General features: G+C 40.2%; 1 protein-coding gene across 1 annotated transcript in view; it reads right to left on the minus strand.

Moving 5' to 3' along the window:
- The window catches only part of BAZ2B (bromodomain adjacent to zinc finger domain 2B), a 278,152-nt gene that overhangs the window by 100,537 nt on the left and 165,470 nt on the right, over positions 1-12,145 (minus strand). Inside the window, exons 8-13 of the mRNA XM_065413148.1 lie at positions 8,736-9,134; positions 5,149-5,770; positions 4,556-4,849; positions 2,371-2,431; positions 2,120-2,228; positions 1,756-1,857 (exon numbers count right to left, since the gene is read on the minus strand). Of these exons, the coding sequence (XP_065269220.1) occupies positions 1,756-1,857; positions 2,120-2,228; positions 2,371-2,431; positions 4,556-4,849; positions 5,149-5,770; positions 8,736-9,134 (1,587 nt within the window). The remainder of the gene's footprint in view (positions 1-1,755; positions 1,858-2,119; positions 2,229-2,370; positions 2,432-4,555; positions 4,850-5,148; positions 5,771-8,735; positions 9,135-12,145) is intronic.

Consider the following 12,145-nt stretch of genomic DNA (forward strand, 5'->3'; position numbering starts at 1 on the left):
AAAGATACGGCCAGGTCACAGCTCTTCTAGACCAACCAGCAGTGGAGCTAGGAGAGAGCAGTGTTTGCATACCCAATTGTATTTAGCATTTTACCTGTAAGGGTGCACAAGGCAAGAGGCCTCTTGTGCCCCTATCCTCTTGCCCACCTGTTATACGCTGGGGACAATCCATCCATAAAAATGTACATGTGGAATCTGAGACCACTGGAAATCTCAATGTCTTTTAACAGTGTATTATGGGGAGGTGTGATCTGGGTGTGATAATAGTGCTGAGGCCATCTATACCACCATCCCTAACAGAATAGTATTTGCTAATACCTACTTGTTCTGTTTTAGCCTCCCCTTTCATGACATTTTTCTCTCTCTTAGTAAAACTGCTTTGACCTGAGCAGAATAAAAACTGGAATTCTTGAATGATATTTAGAAGAAGTTTGGGATAATTCATTACCCAGCCTTGTGACTGAACTGTGGCCCTTCCTCAGTTCCTCCTTTCTGAAGCTTTGCAGTCCCAAAGGAGGGCAGGGAGTGCAGTACATCCCACTAGATAGAAGGTAAGAGGGGTGGAAAGAAGTAACTAAGGGTGGGGACATGTGAGATGGGAAGAATATAACAGACAAAGGAAAAGGAAAAGGAAAAGGAAAAGAAAAAGAAAAAGAAAAAAGAAAAAGAAAAAAGAAAAAGAGGGGTTGACCTGATGTCCAGGAGACTAGTAGGTACTTAAATCAAAGTACTGAGGTTCAATAGCAAGATACATACCTACGTGATTTATTGATCTTGATTTATTCAACCGTGGGTTTACAGTGGCTGATGTACAAGGGGCCTACAACATTAGCTTCCTCAATGCGCCAGAAGTTAGCCAATGCCACCCCAAAGTAAGCAATCTGGCATGGCTTCAGTTTTATTACAAACATTTATGCATGTTTTGTAGACAATGTATACTCCTACAGGGACTCAACCGCCTAGGCAAGATGTTTTGAAATTCCAGGAATTGTAGAGCACATTTTCTTGATGTCTGTCCACATTCATGTGGTGATATCCAAGGAAGAATTATTTTTAACAAGTAGTAAATATATTCACTGACATGAGATCACAAGAAAAAATGAAAGTCCCTAAACTGGACAAAATAGATGGTGGTGTCACACAGTTCAATCATAATTTATTCTTCTGTGAAGTGGCTACTTTATCCACATAAAGCAAAGCAGAGTTCTGCCACACTCAAGTAGAATGTTTGTTCGTACAACTGTGCATAAAAACTGGATCCTTCAGAAAAGCTAATACTATATTCTCTACATAGTAAATACCCGTGTTTCAAGTATGATGTATTTTAGATACCCTAGATGGATGAAAATACAAAAAGAGACATGATACACACATATACAAACTCCATAGCTGTAGAAGTTCTGTGTAACATAATAAGAAAAAATTTCTACTCTAAGTAGTATCTGAACATGTTCTCTTACAAAATACTTAGCTCAAAGCTCCTTCTTACTAGACAACTATAATTTCAGAGCTGATCTTGGGATATACTGAGCACCTACAACCTCCTGCTGAAGTCAATGAGAGATGTAGATTTTCAGCACCTCCCAGGATCAGACCCTCAACTCTCAACAAAAGCTACTGTAAAGTACTATGTACGACTATAAGAATGAATTCACTAACAACAGGCAATGCTCCAGCGTGTAGTAAAAATTACTTCACCTAGATTTATGTTACTACTCCTCGGATCAAAGACTTTACTTTTTAAAAAGTGGATACCTGCGGTCCATCTCTGGCTTCATAGAAGTCACCCACTCCTATTTTTGCACTGAAGCTGAAATTGTCCCTTGAAATATCCATTATTCCATTTCTGCTGAGATACTGAAAAAATCACATATTTTTCCACTTCAGGTTTTAAATAATTACAACCCAGCTTTGATGTACAGCTAACGTCAGGAGTCAAATGTTTTGAACAAATGGTATGCCTCTATAGGAGGTCAATTTAGAAACAGGTTAAGGTACATTAGCCTCACATCACAAGACATTTTGTATCAAGGAACTTTATTTGAGGAAGAAGTGCACTTTTTTATTGTACACATGCTTAATGGTACCAGAATGCATACAAATTGAAAAAAATACGTACCTTTACTACTTCAGGATACTGTCTCAGTTTCTTTCCACATGGTGCATAATATGCTACTTCTCCTTGAAGGCGACCACCAAAATTCCTTATTCGTGTTTCTCTTTGCCAGCTGTAGTAATAGTAAATATAGGTGTGTGTTAACACTCATTTCTTGAACTAATTTATAAACATTAATTTATTAATTTTACATTAAAGTCAAGAGACAAATATAGACAAATTCCAAATGCTGTTCAAGTAAATATAAAACATACCCATACTCTAAAGGAATACGCAACTCTCGTTCGTCTGTTACTCTTCGCCTTTTTGAAGTACCTTAAATAGAGTTTAATTGATTAACATTGGAAAGCAATGAGATGACAGAGAATTGATTTACTGAAAACATGTATTCCATTACTCAGATCCGCAAACCAGAAGAGCAAACACATTTTATCCATCATGTATAAGACCACACCAACTGATTTGTACCCACTACTTTTTCCAATAGGCTCTCTCCAGTCAAAGACTTCTGAGATGTAAGTACAGTAGAACCTTAGAGATATGAACATCAGAGTTACGAACTGACCAGTCAACTACACACACCTCATTTGGAACGTAAAGTACACAATTGGACAGCAGCAGACACACACACACACACACACATACACACACACACAGAGCAAATATAGTACAGTACTGTGTTAAACAAACTACTAAAAAAAAATAAAGGGAAAGCAGCATTTTTCTTCTGCATGGTAAAGTTTTAAAGCTGTATTAAGTCAATGTTCAGTTGTAAACTTTTGAACAACCACCATAACCTTTTGTTCAGAGTTACAAACATTTCAGTTACAAACAACCTCCACTCCCAAGGTGTTCGAAACTCTGAGGTTCTACTGTACCTCCTTCTCTGCCGTAGGCAATGAAAAGTGGGCATCCTTGCAATGAAGAGATGTCAAATTTATCAGAAATTAAAGTATTTACAGTCTTATTTACATTTATTTCATATGTCCTTTCTCACTGAGTACCAGCTTTGGGCAAAAAAATAAATACATTGACACTGCTTTCTAAGAGTGTGCACTTTTGATGCAAGTAAACTAAAGACAGAGGAGCAGTGGAGACTGGATACAGGAAAGCAAGGATAAACAAATCTTTTTAGGTGATTGACTAATGATATGATGGACAAAAAATAACCTTTGATTCCAGATTGGTGGATCTGAGTAGGCAGAAAGTGTTATACCATATACTAAAGAAAACATTTAACATAAAACGTACATCAGTGCCATATATAAACAAAATACAGACAAACATGGGCATGCCAGTTTTTTGCACGGTGTGTAAACTTATGTTATTAAATAAAACTAGTGCCAGCCAATCAGAATGCTGAAGAGCAATATAAACTTCACAGGATCAGAATTCAGGTTATTCATAAGATACAGTAAATCTTTATAAACTGTAAAACCAATAAGCTTGCATCTAACTGAAAGAGCCAGTCTGGATAATAGCAAACAACTTTTCGTTAATGGTTAAGCAAGCAACTCTTATTTCACTGCACTCTAACTATTAGGATAAACTGGTTTCTGATTCAATGCCCCTATTTAAAAAACAAAACAAAAACATTTATTTTCATGAGAAGTAAGTAGCACTTCGCTAATTAGCAGCCAAGAGACTCATTTTGATAATTATTGAATATTATGAATTAGCAAGTAAGGGAATGACCATTTACGCAAAAAAAGTTAAAGATAATACATCACCAAGTGTACTTAAAATTTACTTATTTAAAAGTGTGTCATAAATGTATTAATAAATGGTCTATTGTGAATTTTGCAAAAATAATGAAACTTGTAATACAACAACTCACTACAGTCAATACTCTTGTTGTGAAGAGTGGGTGAGATGGGCAGTTTTTGGTGCAGTTTATAGTATGTAGAATGGCAAGTATGTAACTGGAATAGAAAAATACTACTGCCTAGGTCTTGTACCGTAGATCTCAAAGTACTTTAGAAAGGAGGTCATTATCATTATTTCCATTCTACAGATGGAGAATGTAAGGCACAGGGAGATGAAGTGATTTGTCCAAAGTCCAGAACAGAACCCAGACATCCTGAGCCCCAGTCTAGTGTTCTATCCACCAGTTGTCACATTGCCTCCCAGAATGCTTACAGAGAGTAATGATCACCCCAGATGATTTGAATATAAATGCCATATAAAGATCATATAAATTGACCTTAGCATTCAGGTCCTGGTCCTGAAAGGTGCTGAGTACCCACAACTCTGTTTGACTTCAGTGGAAGTTGCAGGTGATCAGTACCTCTATGGATCAGGCAAAGGAGAGGAAGGTCAGTATCCAATTGCAACATTGTACATTATGGACACTATTATCTTGATTACACTTTCTGAAATACATTTACGAGACACGTTTCTCAGACAGTACACTTTGTTATACAAAAGACAGTAAGATACCACAGTGCGTACTTGGAGTAAGTGTGGAAGAAGGCGTCCCAAGAAAAACTGGTGACTGGGATTCAGGACATAAGGCAGCAGGAGCAGAGCTTGGAGTCTTTACTACTTGGAGATTAAGTGGTGTAGAGTGAGCTGTGAGACTGATGGAAGAGCTTTTCACAGAGGAAGATGTTTTATTCAGTTTCAGTGGCGTTTTCTCTCCCTCAGTATCGGTATCAGATTCATCTTGATCTTTGTCATCCTCATCATCATCTTCAGACCCTTCTGTATCTGACTCTGAATTACTGTCAGACTCTGTGGGAAAACAGTAACAAATACAGGTTACAACCGGACAACCAACAGCACACTGAGAATTGTTCATTGTAGCTTTTTGTCATTCTAGCATTCCTCAAGTCTGTGGATACATTTATTAAGAAATGTTTTAAAAGGATGCCTTTTAGTATCATTACAAGATCATCGTGAATTTACCCAGGCTTTGACATGACTGGAACCAATACAGAACAAAGTAACTCAAGGAGTTGTGGGATATGTGTTTCTTCATACAAAATTTAGAATAAAATCTTTAATTTTTTTATGTAGAAAAATCAAATAACCTGATTGACTATCATCAGAATCCTCATCATCTTCATCTTCATCATCGTCTTCATCATCATCATCATCGTCATCATCATCCTCTTCATTTGAGTCATCAGAGTCTTTACTACTAGGAATGTCTGAATCTGTTCCTCTAAATTGTTCCACTAAAGATTTTGAAGAATGAAGGCGGTGCTGTGTTTTTACTGCTGTTATTGCATTATTGCTGACGGCTTTTTCCTTTCCCAGACCAGGTAACACCGGAGAGGTAGAGGGCATAACAGGTGTCCGGTTACCAGATGTTTTTTTCCCACATGTACTTACATTTCCTAGTGAAGAAAAGGGGGCACTGCTAGAAGTAGCTATGTTTTCATTTATCTTGGGCTGGGATTTAGATTTGGTTGTAAGTGCCAGCGGTGCTTCCTGGATGACACTCTGAATAACTCCATTGGGTTGGTGATTACTTAAAAGTGCATTTGTTAAGAATGGATTAGAATGGTTGTTTTCTTGAGATGTGTGTTTTTGATGAGCTGGTAAACCACAGGTTGGTTTTGGACTTGACAAAGCTGTGATAATCTTCTTCAGGTTCTTAGAGGATTCTTGTTTCTTTAATTGTGCTGGGAATGTCTGTTTATACTGTTCCTGTAGAAACAGAGAGGCAAAAAAATAAAATAAAAAAAGACTGCATCTCACAGAGAAAATTGTATTTGTTTAGTCCTCACAATTTGCATCCACAAAAAGCAGTTTTAGTAGGTGGGAGGGAGGCTAGGTAGCTCGAGAGCTGGGTAGATGACCAGGTATCAAGACATCTAGACTCTCCCTAGATTTTTCATGATAAATCAAATAAAGAAAGATGGCTGACCCAGGGATTCAAGATATTAAGCTGATGGGAACAATGGTGCAAGCTTTTGAAGCTTCTACTTCAGTCTAGAGAGCTATTTTCACTCTTATCACCTGCTACAGTTATAACTGGAAACTGAGAGTTTACCTCTTATGAAAACAAGTCAATAGAAAAAAAATTACATGAAACAGGACATGCCCAGTGTAGCATTTATAAGATTTCCATAGCAATTAAAGTAAAAATCCTGGTTTTCTTATTGACACACAGTAAAAGTCATACAAGTGGATGCAAATCAAATTGTTAGGCAATTTATAAATTTTAAACAATAAATATAACACAGAATACAATAATGGCTACTAAAAATAACAGGAGATAAAGGGGATGGCTGGAACAGGAAAATTTGACACAGGAATCAATGAGAATACGTTGAACCACTGGGATCATTCCAAAAAGTGTTATGCTAGAACACCAGGTTGTTGTTATAGAGACCAGCAGTGGCTGAAAATGCTCAAAGGCAGCATAATTATCCCTTAATTAGGGAAACAAAGACGCTCTTGAAGTCACTCAACAACAACCCTTTTGGAGTGCATGGAGCGGGACTGATAGGCTCCAAAGGGAATCCCATTCCATCCATTTTAACCAGAATTAAATCCTTATCAGGGTTCCTCAGAGGTTCACTGTAGACCTTATACTGTATTTATTTTCATGGCTCTGTTAAGGGCAATAATACCACCTCACCTTCCCTAGGGGAAAATAATCAATGAATATATATAAGCAATATTCATACACTAATGAGAAGCCATGATTACACACTAGACATGGAAAGTGTTAAAACTACATTAACAATCTGACTGAAATCACGAGAAGCAAAGGAAAAAATCCTCAGGCCTGACTGTCCCATAGGAGTACATTTTCAGTGTGGTGCATTGATTTTTAGCCACTCAACTCCTTAATAGGAGCTGCATGACAAAATCCCTTTCTTTCTTTTGTTGCATTACATGCTGACAAAGAATCGGGAAGTTTATAACCTTCATAATCCAGCAAGCTGAAGCCCTTCCAGATGCACTTACACTGTCTTTAGCATCTCCTATTTTTTTTTTTTTTTAGGATAATAAGATATTATAGTATTTCAGACTCGTCAGAATTCTGATGCCAAGATAGAAGATATGAAAAAAATATTCCCTTACTTTTCTTAGGCCTGGTCTATACGACAGACCTATATTGGCATAACTACATTGCTCGGGGGCATAAAATATCCACACCCCTGAGTAATTTAGTTATACCGACCGAACCCTCTATGTAGACGGTTCTTTGTCAGCGGGAGAGCTTCTCCCGCCAACATAGGTGCTGCCCCTCGGGGAGGTGGATTAACTATGCCGACGGGAGAGCTCTCTCCCTTTGGCATAGAGTGTCTTCATTAAAGCGCTGCAACTGTGCCAGTACAGCATTTTAAATGTAGACTTGCCCTTAGTGTATGTCAAACCTTAAACATCGCCTTAAAACGTGAGTTTCTATTGTTTTATTATTAGTATTACGGTCCTTTTCGCCCCTCCCCCCCCCCCATAGGTCAATGTTTGAAAGCCCTACTGGAGCTTGAAGAATCTCCCAAGTTTTTGCCTTTGCTAATTTATCATGGGTTCTCCAATGCAAAAATCCAACCTAATGATTAAGGACTGGAATCTGCTCCCAAGAGAGCCAAACATTTCATGGGCTGCCTTCAGAAAATATCCATGTCATTAGTTTAGGACAATGATTTCAGGTGAGACTCACGCTCCTAATGCTAACACACTACATTATTCTTGTATTGCTGTCTTAGTGCTAGGTTATGGCTCCCCCCATTACACTGGTGAGCATTCACACAAATAGTCTCACTGGAGTCAATGGTTACTTGTGGAACTAAGGGCCAGATTTTTAAAGGTATTCATGACCTAAAAATATAGATAAGTAACTAGTGGGAGTTTTAAAGTGCTGTAGCCACTAACTTCTATTGATATCAATGGGGGATGACATATGTTAAAGCTACTAGACATCTAACTCCCACTGATATCAATAGAAGTTAGTGGCCTATATGCTTTAAAAATCCCACTCGGCACGTATCTACATTTCTAGGCACCCGAATATCTTTAAAAATCTGACCCTAAGAGTTTACCAGCATGAGCACTGGTTGCACAATATGGGCCATAGTGACTTACTGTAAACCTTGTGTGGCACTTTCACTGGCATTCTACTGACATTCAATGGACTTGTAAGAGACCAGTGTCAGCAGAATATGAGACTAATCAACCTTGAAACCAAGTATGTTCTGAGAAGCAACTACTGTGGATACTTCATGAACTCGTTAGGATACGAGTTGATTTTTCCAAGATATTGTTTCAGAATACTGAAAGGCACTGCTAATTTACATTACACATTCAGCAAATAAATACATACATACCTACATACCTACATACAACCTTTTACCTAAGGCTTAAGATTAGCTGTTCTAAAAGGCAACCAGATAGCTTTAGAAGTGTTATTAGTGCTCATTCACAAACATAACCTTCACTAATTAACATCGTTCAAAAATCCAAGTAGATTTTTTAAAAATATGCCAAAATTAAGTCCTGTGTAATTTAAAATAACCAATATAATTCTCCCCCAAAATCCGGATTTTATAACGAAGGGCTTGAGAAACATAATGCTATCATTTGTTAAGAAGGACATGCATATGGACACTACAGCTGTAGAACAAAGTCAAGTATTGCTAAGCCAGTAATTTCTACTCACCCGTTTTGATCTTACATCACTGTTTAAAGGGCTAGATTCTTCAGAGGTATTTTTATTCCCTGGTTTCAGTAGATCAGGAGAAGGAACTATAAGTTTTAAATAAGTTTCCTTTTTGGCTTGATTTACCAAAGACAAAGGTTTCACACTGGGCACCAATCCCGTAGACTGTATTACACTTGTGTGTTTGTTCACAGATTCCTCCTTTGCCTGAGAGCTTTGGAAAATAAAGGGAAGCTGCTGTGACAAAACCTGAGGCTGCTTCTGCTGGGATTGGAATGACGAGGGAGTCTGGGAATCAGACACAAGAGGTATCTGCTGGTGTGTTCTCTTTTCCTGGGACTTTTCATGTGTTTTTTGTCCATCTGCTTTCATGTCTGTTACACCACTATGCATTAGCACCTGTAAAATATATTTTACAAAATTATATAGATTACACTAGCCCATTAAATATTTAAGATGACAAATGAAATGTTATATAATTAATCTCCATAAAGCAACTACAATTTCCTCAAAACAAGGTAACTAATTTATTTTAAAATAATCTTACAATATATTTGATTGCTTGATCTTTTTCCCCATAGGAAGTCACTGTTTAACATAAAAACAAGGCCAAAAAAAAATCAGTTGTTTTGAAATGTATTCTTGATTATAAACCTAATGGAATGGTAAATTTCTTACCTGTTCATTTCCTTTCTCCTACCAACTTCCCCCACAATTCTGATATGTATGGGCTATTCCCCTTCTGTCTGCAGTTTCCCAAGGCAGTTCAAAACTGTAACAGTCTCTGTGCTAGCCATACCCCCTTCTCCAACCTGCTGCCTGATGATTCATTCGAAAAATGAGTAAAAACTTCACAGAATAAGATTAGTAAGAATAACTTCAAAGCCAACCAATAAACTATGTACAGTAGGCTATGGCCTACAGGCATAACTACCAAAATTAAACATTGTCCCTTGGCTTGGAAGCCAGCCAGGGATGGTAGTGCTGTAGCAGAAAGGAAATAATTAAGTAAGAAATTTACCATTCCGCAAGCCCAGTGTATCCCACAATTCTGATGCAGATATAGATAGGAAGCAGTGAACAGCCAACAGACGTAGAAAGGGATAGGAAATACAGAATGAGATAAGGAAGAGCCCCTGGAATTAACTGGCAATGCTATTACTGAATCCTTGCATGCAGCACCTTACTGCCAAGGGAGGCTTCTGCAGAAGACATGAAGTCCACTTTGTAGTGTCTAATAAAGATGTTAACCGGTGAAGACCACTTTACTGCTCTGCAGATCTCTTGTGGTAGAAGCACAAGCTCTTTCCGCCACAAAGTCACCACAGATCGAGCACCTGACGCACTATATGCCTTTATGATGCATAGCTTGATCCATCTAGCTAGTAATAACTTAGATACGTGAGCCCTTCACATGAAAAGTGACAAACAAGGAGCCCGATCTTCTTGTCAATTAGGTGCGCTTGATATAGAACTTCAGTGCTCATATAGAAGAGGTAATAGTGGTAGCGCCACACTGGCCAAAGAGACATGGTCTTCTAATCTGATAGTACTGAAATTGGAACCCTCACTTCAGCTACCAATGAGACCAGGCATCGTTTACCCAGGCCCATTTCTTCATCCAGACCATTTACAACTCACAGCATGGTTACTGAAAGGAAAGTGTTAGCTTGCACTGAGGTGATCTTCCAAAGCGATTGGAACTGTAGTCTCCTGCAGCCGAGCTTCAACACTAAAGGCCTACTCCTCTGTCTGGACTAGGTTTAGCTCATGGTGTCAAGAATACAAACAACAAAAATCCCAAGGATCCTGGTATCCCAGTTATCCTGGACTTGCTTTATGAAGATGTAGACAAGGGATTTCAGCCCACCACAACAGTGCCAGGTGTCAACATAGTGTCATATTCACAAGATCCTCTGGTTCCCTGAGAGAACCCTCAGGTATCCAGATTTCTCAGAGCAGCCACACTGGCTAAACCAGGGGCAAGCAAACTTTTTGGCCTGAGGGCCACATCGGGTTTCCGAAATTGTATGGAGGGCTGGTTAGGGGAGGCTGTGCTTCCCCAAACAGCCAGGCGTGACCTGGCCCCCACACCCTATCTGACCGCCCCTGCTTCTCGCCCCCTGACGGTCCCCCCGGGACTCCTGCCCCATCCAACCCCCGCTGTTCCCTGTCCCCTGACACACACACCCCGGGACCCCTGCCCCATCCACCCCTCCCTGTCCCGTGACCGCCCCCGGACCCCCTGCCCCTGACTGCCCTGCCCCATCCAACCCCTCCTCTCATTCCTGACTGCCCCCCCGGGACCCCTGCCCCCATCCAATCACCCCTTCTCCCTGTCCCCTGACCGACCCCGGAACCCCTGCCCCTGACTGCCCCCTGCTGCCCCATCCAACACCCCCCCCTCCTTCCTGACTGCCCCTCCGGGACCCCTGCTCAATCCTTGAGGGGGCCACTTAGGGATCTGGGGCAAAAATCAGTACTTGGTCCTGCTAGTGAAGGCAGGGAGCTGGACTCGATGACCTTTCAAGGTCCCTTCCAGCTCTAGGAGATAGGATATCTCCACTAATTTTTTTTCCCCCCTAAACTGTATTTGCCTTTAGGATTGCCCTCTAGCACTTGCTCAGGTTGGATCTGGATCGTGCCTGCAACCTTTCTGCACACTGTTTCAAACATTTTATGAGGGAAAAAAACCTTTCTTGTATTTTTACCATGTCCTGCTCAGAGCCTGAATCTGAGCGCTCCCCTTCCTCAGTAGAGACTGAGGCGTCTGAGTCAGAGGACAAATACCTCTTAGTTTTTGGTTTTTTAAATCCTTTCTCCTTTCTTTTTTGCTCTTTTTGAAATTTTTAGCCTTTTGGCCCTCTTTGCAGATCTTGCCATTCAGCTGTGGCTAGGGCTGACCTTTTGTGGCTTGCTTTATGCAGTGCCTTGAGCCCTTCAGATAAATCTTCCTCAATGCCCTCCCCCTCAGGGTCCCATTCTCCCAACCTGGAAAATGGGGTTTCATTGCCAGAGTTCCCTGATTCTAGCTCTGAGTACAAGCACTGCTTCTCTCCCTAGGGAGTTTAGAGGGAGACCTGGAGCCCTTTACAGGTTTTTTCTTTCTGGTCCTGTTCTGCTCTGGGACTTTCCCCCTGGACTGGCTGCTTGAAGTCCTCCTAGTCATTGGAGTCTCTCCCTGCTCTGCTTTGTGTCTACAGATTGGGCTTTTCTGTGTTGGAGTGGTGCTTTCTTGGAGTATGGGGGGGACCTGAAGTGCCTATCCAACTCACAGCCAATGCACTTGCCGTAGAAGGGCTGGCTGGCTCAGAACTGGCAGGGCACAATTCGCCTTCTGAAGAGCCTGTAAAAGCTGCCTTGCAGCCCACCACTTGGATTTAGCTTGGAGTTAGCATGACAGCTCTGCC

This window comes from Emys orbicularis, chromosome 11, assembly GCF_028017835.1.
Source record: "Emys orbicularis isolate rEmyOrb1 chromosome 11, rEmyOrb1.hap1, whole genome shotgun sequence".
Classification (NCBI taxonomy): domain Eukaryota; kingdom Metazoa; phylum Chordata; order Testudines; family Emydidae; genus Emys; species Emys orbicularis.